This window comes from Cryptotermes secundus, unplaced genomic scaffold, assembly GCF_002891405.2.
Source record: "Cryptotermes secundus unplaced genomic scaffold, Csec_1.0 scaffold1044, whole genome shotgun sequence".
Lineage (NCBI taxonomy): Eukaryota > Metazoa > Arthropoda > Insecta > Blattodea > Kalotermitidae > Cryptotermes > Cryptotermes secundus.
In genome coordinates, this window is record NW_019738363.1 from 886,952 (window position 1) to 907,084 (window position 20,133).

Consider the following 20,133-nt stretch of genomic DNA (forward strand, 5'->3'; position numbering starts at 1 on the left):
GTATCAGGGCACAGAAAGGTTGATGTTGGGATGACAGTTACATGAGGTGTCTCAGTGGAGGGACATGTCCTTATGTAATTCTAGAATAAACTGTCATGATGGTACTACCATAATAGGTTTGAAGAAAGAAATGCCATTGCCTACTTTCAGAAGCATATAGTAATTGTGATGTAACCATAACACTTATGTGGAGATTGTACTAGTACCAGAATTATGATTAATTATTTTAATTTAGTTCAGAATTCATTAGATTCTTACTGTGCAAAAATCATGTACGAGAACAAGTGATTCCACTTTAAAATTATGAAATAATCAACCATATTAATACATTAGTTCGCAATTTGTAATTTCTTTTATTTTGAAATGAAAATTAATTAAAAAAAAATAGTTATGATCCTAAAGCTAAATATCAAATAGGAGTACTCTCCCTGCTTGCATTTATACAGCCTTCTAAAAAGTTATTTTTTGTTATGCTAGTGAAGCAACCTAAAATTTAATAAGATCTGAAAATCTATGACAATGGTATATTAATACAATTATTGTGTTTCTGGACGTTATCCATCCTCCTGTCCTTGTTTAAAACACACAGCGTTTCGGAGACTGGATTCTGCCTCTGTCTTCAGGTGGAACCTAATTCAGAGCTAAACTTTGTATTGACAAATTTTAGGGCTTTGCATGAATTATAAAATGGGTTTTGGATTTCATGGTCAAATTTATTGGACCTTTATACAACTTGTTATCACTCTCTTTGAGTGGACACACTCAACTTCTTACCATACTACACTAATCCACTCCTCTTGGACCCATAGTCAAGGTCACATTGCGACTGACGGTTGGTCAGTCAGTCAGTGATATTTATTACTCTTTGACAGTTATGGTCTTCACTTGTGGGGCGCCCTCTCTGATGAGAGGACGGGTTTGTCTTTTGTATATACTGACGGCCCTTGCAGCACAGTCTTTCTCATGTCCTAGTCTCTTGGGACTCGTAACCATATTTTACTGTCTCAGATTTGACATTTCCTTCTTTGTCGCCTCATACGACTCGCCTTCTCTTGCAGCCAGAGTCATTAACTGTTATATAGAGTCAGTTATGACCTCGCAGAAAACATGTTCCTTGCCTGACAATGGACGTCTATTACTGTCACATATTGTTGCAGGCATTACCTAGCAGTGGGTTGTTTACCAAGAATCTGTCTCTGCGGGAACATGTTTATTGAGCCACTGCCTAGGCATGGGTCTATACATCACAGTCAGGTCCACAGCATATATTCCAGCCTTTGAAATATTGTGTTTTAATTAGAAACAGGACTATGGGTAATGTTCAGAAAAACAATAATTATATTTTTTATTTTAGTAAGTATTCGTAACATGAAAGGTTTCACAATACCATCTGAATGGGAGCAGCAACGGGGTGTGTAATGATGCAAACTAATCATTTCCATATACTTTCAAACTAATAATTATATTGCTATATTTTTCATAGCGGTGGACAAAAGAGACGAGTTTCGTTTGCCGCAGCACTGGTCCATAACCCAGAGCTACTGATTCTGGACGAGCCTACTGTGGGACTGGATCCTGTCCTACGATCTAGGTAACTGAGTTAATGCTTTAACGGTGATCTCATTCACAATATATTTGTAAGGAATTTTTGTTATGATTTGTCCAATGAGTACCAGGTTAAAGTCACAGGAGTATAAAGCTGGCCATTCACCTCTCTGCAATGCCAAAGAGAGTATGGATCTTAATGTCAGCTATACTTTCCTGGAATATTTCTTACAAATTGGGATAATCATGCTCTTTAAGACATAATTAATGATTTATAACATAAATAAAAAAGTAAATTTTGTGTCAGTTTCTTGCTTCCTACTTGGTATGTAACAGAGAACATCGCTAAGGTTTTGCATCTTTATTGTGTAACCTTGCGAATATATACAGCAGCCATGGCTGTTAGAATGGTGTGCAAGTATCATGGTCCAGCTTCTGGATGCAGTTCAAATCCTCATGTCAGTTTCCCTTTTAATTAGATTGGTAGATTTTCAATGAAGTTTCAGCTACTTTATATTGTTACTTGACAAGGTAAGAAACCATATCACAAGCAAGAACTGATAGTTCTGCTTATGTTTAATATACATAATACCTTCCTTATGCCTGTATTGATGCCTCATCACAAACTTGGTGACTAACTTACTACATATGCATACATTAAAATAGCAATTTATGTAAGTAAAATTGCCACAATAAGGTAATCAAACCTTCATTTTCAAGATAAAATTAAATTTTGAGGTGAATGTTACAGCATCTGGGATTACCTTGTTCAGCTGACAGCGAACCATCAAATGACAGTTGTCATTACAACTCATTACATAGAGGAGGCCAAAGAAGCTGATGTGGTAAGTGAAATGTCATATTTTAATGATACACAGTGGCGTTTTCTACAGGGTTAATGTATTACACAGTCTCTTCATCCAAAACAACAATTTCTGTACACACATCTTTTGAAACTTACGAAATACTATCAGTCCCCAAATAACAGAACAGATGGCTTCTTGAAAAATTTTGTGTAAAGTGAGAGCATGTTAATCAGACATGAATTTTCTACAAGAAATAATGTACTCTAATTGAAAAGTCATGGAGAAATATGTTAAACCGAAAGATCGATCATGTTAGTTGAACATTACAGTCCTCATAGAAATGTCCTCTTTTTGCAAACTGCTATTGTAAACTTTAAGACTAAAATTGTTAATAATTCAAAGTCATACAATTCATGACTCTGAATTATATCATAATAGAGCCATGAGTCAAAATCATAAATTTAAAATAAACAGTTATAAAATTGGAATGAATAAATTATCATTTTCATATATCTGTAGATCAGTTTTGTAAATTTGACACATGCTATTTGTAATTTTGAATAAATTTTGTACATACAAGTTTGGTTGTATTGCATAGAGATTCTGGGACATCTTAATGTTATTTCCTTTAAACTCCTGCCAGTGCGAACCATGAATTGATTTTGTAAATTAAGGTTTGATTTTATACGTTCCTTGATAAATGTTTGAGAGAGATGGCCGTCAAAACATAAAAAAAGGTAAAGCTGCCCCTGTAACAGGCCGTGAAGGCCCATAGGGGAGTGAGAAGTCGGGGCTCCCACACCTTTTAGAGAGTCAGCTCATAGATTGCGGTAAGGTTGTCAGCCTAACGAGCCAGCTGCCCTTTACTCCTCAGGAAAATTCCTGGTACTCATTTTTGTTAGAGCCTGAGTCGACACCAGGGCCATAATGCGGTAGGAAAAATTACGTCCATTGAAAAACCCAATGGCCTTATCAGGATTTGATCCCACAACCTTCCAGCTTGTAGTATAGTGCCTCAACCAACTACACTACCATGTGCCCTGACCTTCAAAACATATGAATTAAATACTTGACTATACTAGTATCTCTTTTGAGATGGTTCTCAGCCAGGTCACCTAACTTGAAGTGTTATAAATTTCTGGTGGTCTTTTGTAATGTGCAATACAAAAGAAAAAAGAAACGCTGTGGTTCTAGTCCACAAGCNACCCAGAAGACTGCCTTCTTCTTTACCGACCAAGCAACCGCCATTTTTTGGCGAAGTTAGTGCCAATGTGCAATAAGAAATATTAATTTCAGAATGTTTTGAAATGACTATATACAATTAAACAGCACTGCATGCATATCCAAATCATCTTGGGTGTGGTCCTGACCACTGTCAGATCAGTAACACTATATCCATTGAGTCTGTGACTGTCCTTCTTTTGAAGCATTTTCTACAGCAAAGCAGATGGATAAACACTTGGAGAGAAGGAAGTGTAAATATCCAGGAACTGAAATTAAGTTTTTGATTTTTTATTCATACAGATAGGTCTAATGAGGGGTGGAAAACTGCTGGCAGAAAGACCACCACAGCAACTGATGTCAGCATTCAACTCTTCAAATTTAGAAGAAGTATTTCTTACCCTCAGTAAGAAGCAGGAAGAAGCAGATACTGATATACGTTCCACACTTGTAAGAACACTTGTCAGTAATGCAGGATTTGAGGTTCTCATAGGGGAAACTACGAAGACTGCTTAAGAGCTCTGTCTTCTATGTTATAACATCATGTAGTCCATTGAAAGTGAAATGACATTTCAGGAGAACATGTCACCTCTACCCTCAGTGTTAACGAATAAACCAAGCATGAAACCACCATGAAGCATATGTAAAGCAGAGCAACCTGCCAGAGGAGAAACTGTAAGGCAACTCATCATTTCCCATAGGCTGTCCTATAAAAACCCAGACTTTCAGCATGATATATGCTCTGTTTGATGCATGCTTCCTACTGGTTTCTTCCTTGGCCTATTCTTTGACCCCGAAGGGGGAGGTAACATGCTCCTTTTAAGCTCCTGGTGATGTAGTACCTATTTCCAAAGGTGGAATATAGTTTTTCCCAAATATGTACTGTTTGTTCAAAATAGCATACCATTCTTTGCCAGAATCATATCACTATATAAATATTATTTAGTCCTTATGAATCAAGATATTAGATGTGTGTACATGTGCACACTGGAATTAGTACAAGTTTTATTTTATAAAACAATTTGTACTCTTTCATATGGCACACTGTGTTGCCTGGTAACTATGTTTAAATAACCGTTGTGTTATGACTACCTGGAAAATGTTACTAAATTAGAATTATGGATCAGATACCTGATCTTTTACTGTGGTCAAAAACCAATCATTATGTAAGATGCGTTAACCCAGCGAGGGTTACAGTTTTCTGAATGGATACATGAAATAGTCAACTTAATTTGTAATAGTTTTATTTGTTCTATGCCATGATTATTTGGTCACATATAACAACATACAAAAGATGTGTATCATATAATAGGTTTGATAAGAAGAACAGTGAGATTTACTTTGGTAACATTTAAAACAATCAAACTGAGGTGAAATTATGGACTAGTCCCACACTGTTCCATCCACTAATGTGACAGCACATAAAGATGTCAGCATAAGCTTGAAGACTTTAATGTTTAGTAATGTTCATAACATATTAAAGTTTATATGAGTGATTTTCATTAAAAAGATAATACTGTAGCATGTAGACCTATTACTTATACACGTGACAATATTATACCCAAATTATATATTCAAAATCAATTTAAATATAAAAACGTGGTCTAAAATAATTGTACTCATAACATGCCACCACCATAAATTTATTCTGTTGATTTTAATAATGCTGTCAACAACTTGGACTGTAGAACACCTAATGATTCGATGATAGTGAATAATGAATTGGAGAGAATGTGGAAGGAAGTGGTCATCACCTAACTGAAGGTACTGTTCTGGTATTTTTCTGGATAGACTGAGGAAAACCATGAACAGTCTCAGTCAGGATAGTCGGTATCCTGACTGAGATTCAACCCAGATACCTCCTGAACACAAGTCAGAAACCATATTAATTGACCCAGTGTGCTCAGTGGTTCATGTCCATCAATATAAGGTTACTTATTCGAACGCCTGAATATAAATGTTGTCTCTTTCAGGCAGACACACTATTGGACAGTATTATGGAGCAAGAGAAAGAACCTCAAGTGATACCTCACATCGACACCATCAGTTCTGTAAGTTGCAGTAAGATGTGATGTACTAATCAGACAAACATGTTCCAGTTTGCTGCCCACACTACAGCTACACAGACAGAAAGCAAAACAGTTTTTTCTTAAACTAACATCAACAGCTAAGTTAGTATAAGGACTACGCTAAGGGCTTGATAAGCCCAGGTTCGATTCCTGCCAGAGGGAAGAGACCTTTCTCTTCTTCTTAACATCCACATGAGCTCTAGGGCCCACCCAGCCTACTGTACAATGGACACTGATTTCCTTTACTTAACATTTTATAAGATGAATCAGCTTAAACTATAATTTCAAAGTATGTTAATACCTCCCAGAAAAAACACATCACAGCTCAATTACTGTGTTCAGATGGTTAATGTTCTGTAGGTAAACAATCACAATTGTTCTGAAAATGGAACAGACTTCATAACACACACTATGGACATAAATTAGTATTACTTAACATTAAAGCAAATAAACAGAGTTACTATTTCCTGTGAGAGTTTAATATAGAAGAATGCATTGATAATAATGTGCACAGATATATAGTGTGTGTGTGTGTGTGTGTGTATGTGTGTGTACTACTTGATATTTCACAGTTACCTCACATGAATATGTCTCCAGATGTAATGCACAGGTACACAGATTCATAGACTTCAGCTGTTATAATCTGATATATGTCAGCAACGGAACCGAATTCTGAAGCTGAAGTTAAAGGTTAAAATCTGTCTTGAATTATTTGGCACAACATAAAGAGAAAAGCCTTCAAAATTAGGTACTGCATCCATGATTAAGCTCTGAACCTAATTCACCTTTGTGAATAAGAAATGTAATTTTTAACACAACCCTAAAAATATATTACTCAGAAACATCATTCTCACTGTTTCAGGAACAAGGCAACAGGAGGAAGTTCCACACTTCATCTTCACAGCGAATGCGTGCATTACTCATCAAGAATTTTAATAGGATTTCTCGTCATTTAGGGTGAGTTAAACAGCAAATACAGTACAGTGAAACCCCTATTATCCACCCAAAACTGAATGGAAGGGTGATCAGATAACTGAAAACGTCGAATAATATGAATAATATTAAAATATAGAGCTTGATTCACAATTGCATTATGGACCAATATATAGTATGTAGTATTCTAGTATGTAGTAAAATCTTAAAGGTCATTGTTTTGTTCTTCAGCTTCAAGTCAGATAATACAGAATGCTGGATAACAGAAGGTCAGATATTCAGGTTATACTGTACATTCTTTGAGTACCTAGCAACATCTAGGGCCTCTGTTTGTTGGGCCCTGCACAGACTGTCAGACTAATGTCCCATTTAAGCACATAATTTTTCTTTGTTTAGTTTCATGATCTTACCCTCCATCTGCCTTCTCAGTTTCGTTTACAGTCTAACAGTTCTGCTTAGTTTTAACCTGGATAAGTAGTGGACTTTTTGACTAGAATCTTAATCTGATCACAAACACCTGTCAACAGTGTAACACAGAACACACATACACGCACACACAAACAATGTTCCAATTTTTAATGACTCAATCTAAATATTATCAATAGTCTACTCTTCCAGTGGACTTTGAAATTCTCATTGCAATGAACATAAAGTTCACTCTCTTCTTTTACTGTCACTGATCTACCCTCAACTATGGGTTCTCCAAAACACTGGTAACACTCCAATGGATTAAACATCCACATCCCTGAAGATACCAGCATTCATAGAAAATCTGTAGCTCAATTTTCCACACACAGATTTTGATTACTCAAAACTTTGAAAACAAAACATAAAACCAGTAGGGCACATGGTAGAGCAGCTGGTTGAGGCACTATGCTACAAACTGGAAGGTTTCAGGTTCAGCTCCCAACGAGGTCATTTGATTTTTCAATTGACCTACTCCTTCCAGCTGCATTATGGCTCTGGGGTTGACTGCCTCAAACAGAAATGAGTACCAGGAAACTTACTGAGGGGGTAAAGGGCGGCTGGCACATATGGCTGACAACCTAACTGCCATCTGTGAACTGACTGTCTAGATAATGTGGAAGCCTCAACATCTCACAACCGCACGGACCTCCATGGCCTGTTACAGGGACAGCTTAACCTTTTGAACTTACTTAAAAACAGTAACATTATTAATTAACTGCAAACATTCTTCTTCCAAACCTTGTATCTTAGAACAATTCCCCACCAATCTTTCCTTTAAACTGAATCAGTTCATTATAAAATAATTCAGATGCAGTAATAAAATACAAAGATCTCCACAACATATTTCTGTTAGAAAAAACTATTAAAGTCACTTCTTATTTCCATGGTGCAGTTTTGACATTCAAATATTTAATAAATGTTGTAATTTATTTAAAACTTGTATCCAAAAATTGATGTTGTGGTACAAACTTATATTTGTATTATGAGCTTTTCAGGTTAAAGTGTGGCGGCATATTAATATTCACATCTGTACCTCTTTTCAGGATTCCACAGTTTTAAACAGATTACGATATAACAAACCAACACACAAATAAATATTTCACGTACAGTGTATTCTAAATATTGCCTCAAGTGGCATATTCGTGAAATATGTGTTACAAAAATTAGTCAGTTTATAACATTTGAAGTTCTGAAGGCAGTGACTGTGAAGATTACTGCCTTCTGGAATGTGATACCTTGGAGTCTGGTTGATGTTTACCAATTCTTGAACCCTGAAAAAGGCAGCATGTTGCTCCAAAATTTCAGCAGATATCTACCAGACTACATGGTATCACATCCCAGAGGATAGTAATCTTAATAGTCAATTGGTACCTATAGTATTTCTGTGTCTAGTTGAAAAAGGCAAAAAGTGGTTTTTTAATGGGACTCCAAAAAAAGGTAATTTGATCCTAAAACCACTGAATAGTAATAGTTTACTCATCTTACAGTGTTCCAACATATCCTAAATTTTCTGCAACCAGATAATGCACAAGCCTGCCTTCTCTGTAGAATCTGCTATGTCAAAAAATAAATTCTGTCTTCCCACATCATCCTGAAAACTATTTGTGACGATATAATTGATTCACAGGGGCCTGTTCTTCATTTTCGGATTCCCAGTACTAGAAGTTGTAATATTCTTCCTTGCAATTGGTGGAGATCCCAAGGGACTCAAGTTGGCAGTAGTGGATGAAGAGTTAGGAAACTTCACCAGCTGCATGCAGTACAGTTTCTTCAACCCCACTGAACCAATTCTCCATAAAGATGAAACATGTGACTTTCATGGTCTCAGCTGCAACTATCTGAACCGCATCAATCAAAGCAAGGTGATATATTACAGCTGCTGTTTCCAAAGTGTGGGCACACCCTCCCAGATTGGCAGGATTTTTGGAAAAGTTGTAAATCAGAATTGATTCTTAAAATGTCATTTGTAGAATCTTGATAAATATTAAATACAATGTGTGTTGATTTTAAACTTGAAAAACTTAAAAAAAATATATATATGTATGAATTTAAGAAAAGGGCCAAGATGCAATCTTAGATAAGCTGCATAAAGTTTGTAAACCACTGCATTAGAGGAAATAAGTGTCACCATCACCATATTAAGTGTGTAAACATCCAAGCCTTCTGTTTTTCTGGTTGCATGCAATAGTGCATTGTACCAGTACAATTTTATTTGTCATTAATAATTTGTCATCTGCTTATACATATTTCTATGAGAAGCAAATATTTTCTAAAAGTGGCTGGGGATACAAGAGGAAACGTCTTTCATTTAATCAATCTTCTATATGTTTTATGAACCTGGCAGGAATATTACCATGATGTGGAAAAAGCCATAGAGTCTGTGAAGAAAGGAGCTACTGTAGGAATGCTGCATTTCCATAGAAACTTCAGCAGGCAGCTACAGTTGCGTCTGGATGATGGGAAGGATGCATCAAACACAACAATTGAAGAAAGCGAGCTAGGGGTACACCTAGACATGTCCAGTATGTTGGCAAACATGATTATTTACAACTACAAAGGGTTACATTTGAAAGAATAATAAATATGTTTGTTACATACTGCAGGAAAGGCTGCATGTTATATTACTGATGGCCAATAACAGCTGTCAATTATCTGAGATATATTTGATGTATGTGATGTTTCAGAAATTAGCTCTACTTCTGTCTTCAAGTGACTAGTTATTGTTATACTTCTTATACTACCTGTCATTTATTCTTGATTTTAGTAGTGACAGTTTGGGGTTAATCCATGACATGTTGAATAGTAGGTTAGGATACCAACCACTAGAGCATATTAAACACTTGTCTTCAGAAGCAGCTATTCTAACTGGGTCTTAATGAATTGTTGCAGATCGTCAGATTGGTTTCTTTTTGGAAAAAAATCTTCTGCAAGCATACCTTGATTTGGCACAAGATGTCATGAGAGCATGCAACCAAAGTACAAAACTGGCACAAGTTCCAATGCAGGTGAACAGATAAATTACAACGTTACTTGCAGAACATAATGTCAATATCCATATTCAACTGGCACGTTTAAAATATTATTTTCACCCACAGTTCAATGATCCAGTATATGGTGTGAATGATGAAAATTACGCAGTATTCATGGCTCCAGGGCTTATAATGTCGTAAGTAAAATCTTGTATATATGATTGTAATGTATTGTATTGTATTGTATTGTATTCTATTGTATTTTCATCCGTTTTGCTACATAGTAACATTTGGACACGTCATTCAGTAATATAAGTTAACAAAATAAATCTACATAGTTACAAGCATACTATGAACTATATTGATTGATTAATTGATTGATTTAACCAGGAGTACAACTTAACAAACAAACCTCTCTAAAACAAACAATGATCTCTTTATTCTGTGCAATATTTGCAATTAGCACAAAGGCCACTAATGTTGCAATATGAAAATATCAAAATTACTAATCTTTTATTTCACATATATTTCTATTATAAATGCAGCTTCTTATCTAGTCACCTTTCTTCCTCACTACATGTTTCGGCCATATACAGCCATGCTCACGTTTTCTCTTGGTAAAATTGTTGCACTGTATGTCAAACTTACATATGATGTGTGACTGCAATATTTCTTATTAAAAGAAACTGCTATTAATTAAAATGAATTAACATCCAAATATTTCCCTTGCAGTCGTCCATTTGTTTAAAAGATATTTTTGGGTAGCTTTTTTTTGAATTTATTTGCTCAGCATGCCCTTTCTGACGTGGGTATTATGTTTGATTTTTTTGCAGTTCATAAGGAAGTTGCTGTAGAGTTAGTGTCAGTGTGGTTATGTATGCACCCTTGGCACCACACACCCAGAGTAGTTGCATTGTTAATTGTCTGTGTATGCAGATATTACAATACAATAATATAATATTACTGTATCACAATAACTTTAAAAGTTCTGAAACAGCATCTACATTTATATATTAAGCTACCGTTAAGTGCTACTGTTATCAGAGGAAGCATCTTTGATGAAGGTAGACACTGTATATCGACTTAAATACACCTTGCAATGTTGTCATCTTCTGCTCATATTCACAACTACTTGCTAACATGCATGGCAACAGAAGAGCATACCCACACATAAACACTTTATATAAATTATGACCCTTGCTATCACAAACTGAATCAGTTGTCTAAAATATTACTTTCTAAGGTCTGAGTCATTCTTAATAGCACAAGTTAAATATTATGTAACATGAAAGAAATAATGATGGAGCCTTAGAGGGTAATCTTCTTCAAGTCCTATAGTATAAATGTGATCCAAGACATTAACACATGACATTTAGAGGAAAATATTTGTCAGACCTTTCAAAATGCTTTATTCTGCAGCCTAGTTTTCAGTTTGAGCATAACTATCTCCATGAAACTGGATCTTCCTCAATCAGTCAACAGCTTCTCTGTTTTCACACAAACCAAAAGTTAGTTACTGTGCTCATAAAACTACACCATTTGATCCTCTCATATGACAGTTCAATTCAGGTCTCACCTTCAAAACCCATTTCTCCAAATTCCAATATAATTCACATATACCCTGATTTATGTGTTTTGGCTTAAATGTTTCTGTGTTTGTGTATATTTATGCGTATGTGTGCATGTATGAGCTAGCACATGTGTGTAAAGTGTTTTAACTCCCTGAAGCTGAAAACTTAGTTGTTCGTCTAGAATTAGCGAAAATATCTGCTGATGACCCAGTTAACCTCTATAAATCTCAGACCTCCTATTTGCACTTAATTAAGTAATCTTCAGTAGTGTTCTCCACTCTCAGTAATACTGAAAATTTAGTGAATACAGATTTCAGTGATAAACTCATTATATGGAGGGTCTTTGTGAACATGGTTCTGGTTCCATAAAACGATTTTCTGACCAACTGTCAACATCTCAGGACATACCCTGTACCATGCAATTAAGTTCATTATTTAATGCTATATTTGTAAATATAAATGCTTTTTCTGTACTATGAGCTGCTTTTTACTTTTGAATAACCAAGATATTTCATGATTATAAAATTCACTGTTAAAAATATACACTCACGAAATTAACCCTCTAACACTGAGTCTAAAGAAAAAATACTGTTCTACTAATTTTTTATTTTTAGTTACTGAACATATGCCACGAACAAAACCATAGTATAAATTGGGGTGCAAGTGCACTGCCCTCCCATTCACTCCCAGATCTACCATAATGTCTTTCAATTGCAGTGCATTGTAGTCTTCTATGTTATGACAACATGCTGTAGTCTGTAAGATTTGAGGCTTTCACGGCGGTGACTATGAAGAAAGCAGTCTTCTGGGATTTGGCACCGTGTATATGTGGTGTTAACCGACGTTTCGGAGCTTGCAGATTTACTTATACTTCTTCAACCCTGAAGATGGGGGCGATACGTTCCTCCGAAACGTCGGTTAACACCACATATACACGGTGCCAAATCCCAGAAGACTGCTTTCTTCATGCTGTAGTCTGGTTGGTGGGTACCTGCTCAGGAGATCGCAATATGAGTCATCACTTCAGAAAACTCTAATCTTCTATACTGCAATCTATTTGCAGGTTAATATTCTTTCTGGCTACTAGCCTAACATCATCTATACTCATAACGGAACGGAATGAAGGTGTCTGGGATCGTAGCATTGTGGCAGGTGAGTACCGGAGCTAGAATTATCACCACAATGTACAGCACTACATTATATATGTTATATTCAGATAAATAACCTCTTATACCATAGCCCAAATTTCAACATATTCCAAATCAAAATTTTGTAATTTCAAAGCATAAGGCTAGTAATGCAGCATACAGTTTTGGAATTCTATTTTGAGCAAATTTAGTATCCTACAAAAGTTATATTACTATCAATGGTAAGAATAATTTTAAAAATGTTGTTTTCTTAAGATAAGAGAGGTATTTTCACCACTTGCTAAATTAGAAATAAATATCTCTTTGCAGCTGACTGAATTGATGGTAAGGTAAATTTCTGCTGGACAATAATTTTATTCAGAATAAATGTACATTTAGTAACCTTGTACATGCAATGTCAGCTTATAAGGGTTTTCATAGGAAATTCTAGAATATATTAATGCTATTTGTGTTTTCTCACTATTATTACCTCATGATAATCATTTGAATGAGAAAAGATAAAATTTATCCCTGTTCTAACCACCATGCCTTCAAATGCATGGAGGTATGTAGGTAAATCTGAACAGACCATTAACTGCAGCACTAGGTGAGTAAAAGCAATGTCCACTTTTCTCCCTGGGAGATAGAAACCAGTACCCATTTGGATAGGAGATTTGAATTGAATTGAAATTGAAGTTCTGCCCCAGAGCCAGCCTGGGCATAGTATTGCACCCCTTCCTTCTCATACACAATGATAGTTCAAGACAAAAGAGGAACAAACAGGATAGTAATGCTACAAAATACTTTTAAGTGTTCTGTTTTGATGCATTTGGTTAACCAGCTAGCCAAAAATTTACGTTTACTTGCTTCATTTAATCCAAACTGTCTGCTTTCTTTTCAGGTGTAACAACAACAGAGATTCTGATAGCACACATAATTTCACAGATGGTTTGCATGTTAATGCAAATGACTATTATACTGATATTAGCATTCTGGGCATTTGATGTTCCTTGTGTTGGAAATATGGTCACTGTTACAGTGATGGTTGGTCTTCAAGGATTCTGTGGCATGTGTTTTGGTAAGAAAAATAAGACTTTCATTCTTCCACAAATGCAACTGTGCCTTTGTAACACTGAACTTCAGCATTCAATGTCTCTACAGTTCCAATATTCAACTTTTTGTTCTTCTTTCAGTAAAGGGAAGTCTGAACATTAAAAACGCATATAAGAGTTCAAGCTTTTACAGTATCTGAAGTTGATACAAATTTCTCAGGCTACTAGCCATGTCAGTTGTTCAGGGTGAAACCCTGATGATGTGGACAGAAACTGTCCCTGAAAGACAGGGCCAGCAGTCTGAGATGAGTTTAACAACATAAATAAAGCATTCCTTTCATAATCTATTATATGGTCACTCTACAGCAGTACCCAAAATATCTTGCGTTGTGGCAGGAATGTGTTCTTGAAATTGTGTCATGAAATTTCTTAAAGCAAACCCTATTAACCCTTAAAGACTGAATTTCTTCTAATAACAAATAAAATCTCAGTCTATACTTCACAAGAATCACGTTACATCTTTGCTCTAAAAATCAACTGAATAATGCTGTTTAGGGAATCAATCACTATATACTGTGAGGAGCATACAGAACATACAAATACGTTCTACGGGCAGAATGCACGGTTTTGGTATCTAAAACCATGTGGTACATAAAGAACAACTAGGCTTTAAAAGTTCATGTAGTAATATCCATAAGTGGAGTAGAAATACTGTGGAATTTCTTTCAGTCCACAGTTGGAATAAAAACACACTTCTTACCCATCAGAATTAATAGCAATTTCACTACTTGCAGATGCACCTTATGATCTCCCTCCTGACATCTTATGTAAGAATAAAGTAGTCAATCTAAAATAAAGCATGGGTAACAACCACACTATCAGTCACTACTACATCACCGATGCAAATGAACAGGCTAGCCAATAGCCAGCTGCATATCCTGCTGCATCAGTGACCAACGCACAACACAATCTGATTTAATAAACAATCATTTGTTTTGAATAAAACGAACAATAGAATTCCATGACTACAATCAGTTTTAACTTCTGACTTCTACATTCCTCTCATAACCACTTCTCTTCTATCTGTGATCACTCTTCCCTTACTCTCTTCTGCATAAAGCACACCTTCCTCACTTGACCTCCCCTCATGGCTGATTGTTTAAAATCTGAAGCTCTCAAAGGAAAAATAAACTTGTCCACTTGTAGTGCATTTTCATATAAGTCTATCTCTATTTATAGAAAATTGTTCTAATCTTCTTAATTTTTTTAATCTTCCATAATGTCCTTGTTTCAGACTGTATCCCATCTTTGTTTCTTAACACGCTACAGTAACTTCATGTGTGTTGCTTGTTTCTTGTTTACATATTTGTCTACCTCAGTTTAAGAAAATGTTTTGGTTCTTATGCCCAAATCACATGAATGATCTTAATCAGTGATGATATAAGTACAGGAATTATTCAAGTAAGGAATAAAAATTGAATCCCCAAACAAGGATTTAACTTAGATAATGTCTTACATCAGGTTACCTCTGACTTTTCTATACTATTAACTACAGAACGTTGTACTTGGGTTCAAACCTGGCGGAGGTCATGGAATTTTTAAGGGCGGAAAAATTCAGGGAACAAGTCCTCAGAGAGGGACTTTAAGCCGTGGGTCCCGTGTCGTAGCTTTACAGCACGTAAAAGAACCTCATGCCTCAAGGAGGCCTCTGAGCCAAATTAATAAGGACATTTTCCGCCCAACAATAGCTTCTAACGGCTCTGGTAGATGGGGGAAGCATCTAGATTCTGCTGAGCCAGTAGAGGCCGAACTCGCTGGCTGAGTCGGGACTGATAGCACGCACCAGTATCGGTAGGGTATAGAGACTGGTAGAATATCACAGGGGGACGTACAATAGACCACTGGTTGCGGTGCATGGGGAAACCCACCCCCTCAAATAATAATAATAACGTTGTACTTCATGATCACTGCTTTGGTGTTGATTCGGTCCGCTTAACTGTGAAACTCCCACACCTACTTATGGAAGCGCTGGGTAGAATAATGTTAACATTTTTGCAGCACTTCTTTGTGAGATCTAATGCTTGAAAATGAAATTGTAATTCCTATTTTCAGGTTTCCTCGTTTCAACGACATGTGACAATCTCACAACAGCAAATTACTTTTCGCTCGGTAGCTTCTATCCTTACATATTCTTATGTGGTATGTACATCAATTCCCATACAAAACAAATAGTTACATGATCTTTGTTAGGATTAAATAACAGTCAATATTCCACTTGTAACTGGTCTCCCTATTCTTATTCATTTCTGGCTACTTACATGAAATGTTGTGACAGTTACAGGTAAAAATGGAGAGTGGTGTTTTGTTTTTGCAAAGAAGCACTGATGTGTTACATTGAATACTACTTGCAAAAATGAAGTACATATAGTGATAAGTTTTGGAGATATGTAAACAGTGCGGTCATATATATATATATATATGTGTGTGTGTGTGTGTGTGTGTGTGTGTGTGTGTGTGTGTGTGTGTGTAAGAAAAGTAAAGTGGTCACTGTACATAATGAATTAAGCACTGCGCCATAAAGGTGTATGAGATGGTGGATATACAGATCCAAGTACTCTTGACCTTGGCACGAGTTGGAGGTGAGTGGTCAGATTCACGCTCTGGCCGCCTTACTCCCGGAGAAAGAGCGCTCCCCCTCCCTGGCTTCCTTTGGATAGGAGGTTGGGTGGGCCCCAGAACTGGTATGGATGACATGGAGAAGAGAAAATTCTTGACCCTACTGGGACTTGAACTCCAAACCCTCCATCGTCTAACCCAGAGCCAGTCACTATACCAACTGCGCTATCCTGGATCCTGAAATATATATGTATAATATGTATGTAAAGATAGTTTTAATACACTTACCACTGTCTTGTTGTGGGTAACAGGCATGTTGTGGCCACTTGAGGGTATGCCAGAACTGCTACGAGTGGTGGCCTTCTGTCTGCCAGGCACAGTTCCCATTGTGTCGATGCATGATATCCTGAGACGAGGGAAAAGCATACTAGACTCACAGGTATACAGTGGATTCCTCATCACCATTCTGTGGATTCTGCTTGAGTGTGGCTTCTGTATTTTTATACTCAAGTTAAAAAGCAAGAAAACCTGAGATTCATGTTTTTCACTGTTGGTATTATGTGAAATTTGATACGTGGTCCTCTTAAAGAAGGAAATTCACAGCTTGAGGTCATGTGGTTATGGAACAGTGTTACTCTTCCAGTGGGATACATCCCATTAGTGGGAACTGATGGTCAGCTGGGTGGCATATGAGGTCTCACAAATAATGATTAATTCAATCACAATGGAATTTTCCTGCACTGCATGTACAGAATTCTCATTAGTGCTGTACAAGAATCATATTTCTGCTAACAGAATTATATCATTAGGCTTGAGATTCTCATGGCACTGACTGTGAAGTGTATGGCTTTCTGGGTTGTAATATTGGTAGTTTAAAGAGAGATCAATGTTTCAGAGAAATATGTTGCCTCCATCTTCAGGATCAAAGGGTAAGCCAAGCAAGAAACCAGCAGAAGCAGATGGAAAAATAAGCGAAATCTGTGTGGAATATGTGGCCTGATATAATCCAGTCCATGTCTGCAAGGAGCATTCAAAAAGCTGATTGAAGAGTGACCACTGTCTGATAGTGGAGTCAGAGAGAGCCAATGGAAGCAAAGGAAATGGTACTTATTTGGGACCTGAACAGGGCCATTTGCAACCAACTGAAGTTGGGCTAGAGAAAAGTTTTATGTATGATGTCTGGAGAACAGGCTAGGCAGGGGTAAAAGGACCAAGAGGAACGGAAAATATGTACCAAGAAGAGTGAGGTAATATACTGTTACCAAAACAGTCAAGGAAGCCTAGGAGTACTGAAAGGGCAGACTCCATGCCCTCAAATGTAGCGGGGGCATGTGCCAACTTGCTTGAAGAACCATTTTGCAAGAAACCACCTACGAGGAAGGTTTCTCGCATTATCTCAGTGAGAAGATGAGAGGTTCCCATGAATTACTTAAACAGATATCATCCTTCAAGTTCATGTTGTTGGGATGGAGCTGGCTACATTGACCGAAATTGATGCTGCACTTTGCCATTGCCGGATTGACGGGATGTTCAAGACATCTGTCATTTGAGTGGTGGCCCTCTCACAGCTACTTACAGGCCAGATCTTTCATGTGCAGTTTGCTTAGCTTTCCACCTGGTTTTGTTCATGTTACTGGTGTTGTTGTTGTTGGCTTACTCCTCAACCCTGTAGATGGAAGTGATATGATCCTCTGAGATTTGAACTGTCTCAAAACTGCATGAGCTAATAACCCAAAAGATCATACTCTTCAGATCTGCATTGCTTCTTATTGTAGTAATAAAATATGTTATAAAAAACTGTGACTTTATATTCATAAGAACTGTCATTAATAATTAAAATAGTATTAAAAATTACATAATTGTAGAAGTACAATTCTCAAAAAGGAATAAACTTTGTTTTTGATATGATCAGACACTTCTTATACAAATAAATGACAGCATGCAAGAAACAAAATATTTGGAATCCCTTGTGCTGTAAGCAGTTACTGACTAAGGATCAGCATCATAGGAATGTAAAATGTATCACAGTTTAATGTTTGCCAGACCAAGGAGCCCTACTTAATATTATATTCAAAGTTTTGGCCACATAGTAAATATAAAGAATTCTTATTTAAAGACCGCAACTAAAAAGGGATTAAATCAGACACTTAATGTAAGACAATATTAAAATTTACTGAACTATGTAATCTATTACTGCAAAGATAAATTTGTCATTAAATATTTCATGAAGTAAAATTAATGCAAACCAAACTTTTTCACACAAATTTTATTCACAAAGTGGAATGATATATATCTGTGTTTATTCCAGTAAGTGGTAAATCAAATTATGATTATTACATGTCTTGCATTAAATATAAGTAAAACAGTGTCTCTGTTTATTCATTTACTCCTGAAACCTTCTCAGTTTAATCTAGCTCAATGCCAGCCTTCAAAGGTCATACACATGCACATACATGTACGAGCATACAGGAACAAGCCAGTATACACAACAGAATTTGTCTGAAACAGAGCCTTAATGGTACGGAAATCTGCATTTATTGGAGAGTGTCTGCAATCCTGATAAAATAGAGCAGAAACCAAAATAGAACCATGTTCAGTAAATAGAAACTGTTTGTTTACGGATTATATAATGATATTACCAGTAGCTCAGAATGTGTCGTAGCCTGAGATGCTGTCAACATTAGGTCATATAATGTGGAATAATGGAATTAATAAACAATAAATTGGACATGATCTGGAAGGAAGCGTCATGGATTAATGTATGATACTATCCTGGAATTTGATGGAGGGGATGAGGAAAGCCATGAAAGCATCAGTCAAAACAAGGACCATAGATCTCCCAGATGCAAAGCAGAAAAGATACCCATTCAATCACATGAAGTTGTATGGCAATAAACCAGTGCTTACTGCATTATGTTCTGTCAATTTGATACTAAGACGTTTACAATGCCTCCAGAGTAAGAAGAACCTTCATCTAAGGAACATGAACAATATATACCTCATCTACTATGTGAACAAAGGCATTTCATTTGCCAGTTAATGTTGCTGACCATTATGACATCATTAGAAAATCACTAGATTCTATTTTCAACACATGATTTTCATACATCAGTGAGATATTCAAATATTCACAAGACTTCCTTCCATAAGCTTGTCTTCATTGCCCTGATTTGTAGAGTTGACATCTCCAGTGAGCTTCATCAAAAATTCAGTGACCGTGTCCATCACTTAAGTTTCTATTAATCAGAACGTGTACTGTAAATCAGTGTATGCTCAGTGTCACTACATAACTCATGGGTCATATACATGCGTTACATTAGCCAGTAACACAGGAAGATACAGATCGAACACATATTAATACTAATACACCTGAAAATTCAGATTTTTCCCCAAGCCACAAATGAAGAATGAGGAAAGGATATTCACTTTCCTTACAATCTATGTACTCTGTAAATCGGTTCAAGCTTTATAATAGCATTTAATAAAGAATTATACTTCATTTCATAACCCCCTCATGGGAACAGTCATACACAGATGAAATACAGCTTCTAATTTGGAAAAGGGATCCTCTAAAAGGTTGTGATCTGATTACAAAACTATAAATTGATATGATACCAACGTGTTTATATGTTTTCTTACTGACTGGTTTGGTGAATACATCAGGCGATTTGCATCATCACCTGTTGCAATGTCTGCACGATATTGTCACAAGACACTTCACACTGTCGAGCACTGTGATCATTTCAGACAGCAATG

The 20,133-nt window shown here is 36.3% G+C and overlaps 1 protein-coding gene and 1 long non-coding RNA gene across 2 annotated transcripts in view; one reads left to right on the forward strand and one right to left on the reverse strand.

The window, feature by feature from the left end:
- Positions 1 to 18,745, forward strand: part of LOC111870963 (ABC transporter G family member 20) — a gene marked incomplete in the record, with an annotated part of 56,529 nt that extends 37,784 nt beyond the window's left edge. The window contains 13 exon segments of the mRNA XM_033754058.1: positions 1,485 to 1,591; positions 2,297 to 2,390; positions 3,876 to 4,022; positions 5,546 to 5,623; positions 6,504 to 6,598; positions 8,670 to 8,904; positions 9,387 to 9,564; positions 9,932 to 10,047; positions 10,138 to 10,208; positions 12,646 to 12,734; positions 13,611 to 13,787; positions 15,874 to 15,960; positions 16,689 to 18,745. Of these exon segments, the coding sequence (XP_033609949.1) occupies positions 1,485 to 1,591; positions 2,297 to 2,390; positions 3,876 to 4,022; positions 5,546 to 5,623; positions 6,504 to 6,598; positions 8,670 to 8,904; positions 9,387 to 9,564; positions 9,932 to 10,047; positions 10,138 to 10,208; positions 12,646 to 12,734; positions 13,611 to 13,787; positions 15,874 to 15,960; positions 16,689 to 16,909 (1,695 nt within the window).
- The window catches only part of LOC117282826, a 71,394-nt gene that overhangs the window by 33,356 nt on the left and 17,905 nt on the right, over positions 1 to 20,133 (reverse strand). The window contains exon 2 of the long non-coding RNA XR_004513716.1: positions 16,666 to 16,783. This is a non-coding gene — a long non-coding RNA (uncharacterized LOC117282826). The remainder of the gene's footprint in view (positions 1 to 16,665; positions 16,784 to 20,133) is intronic.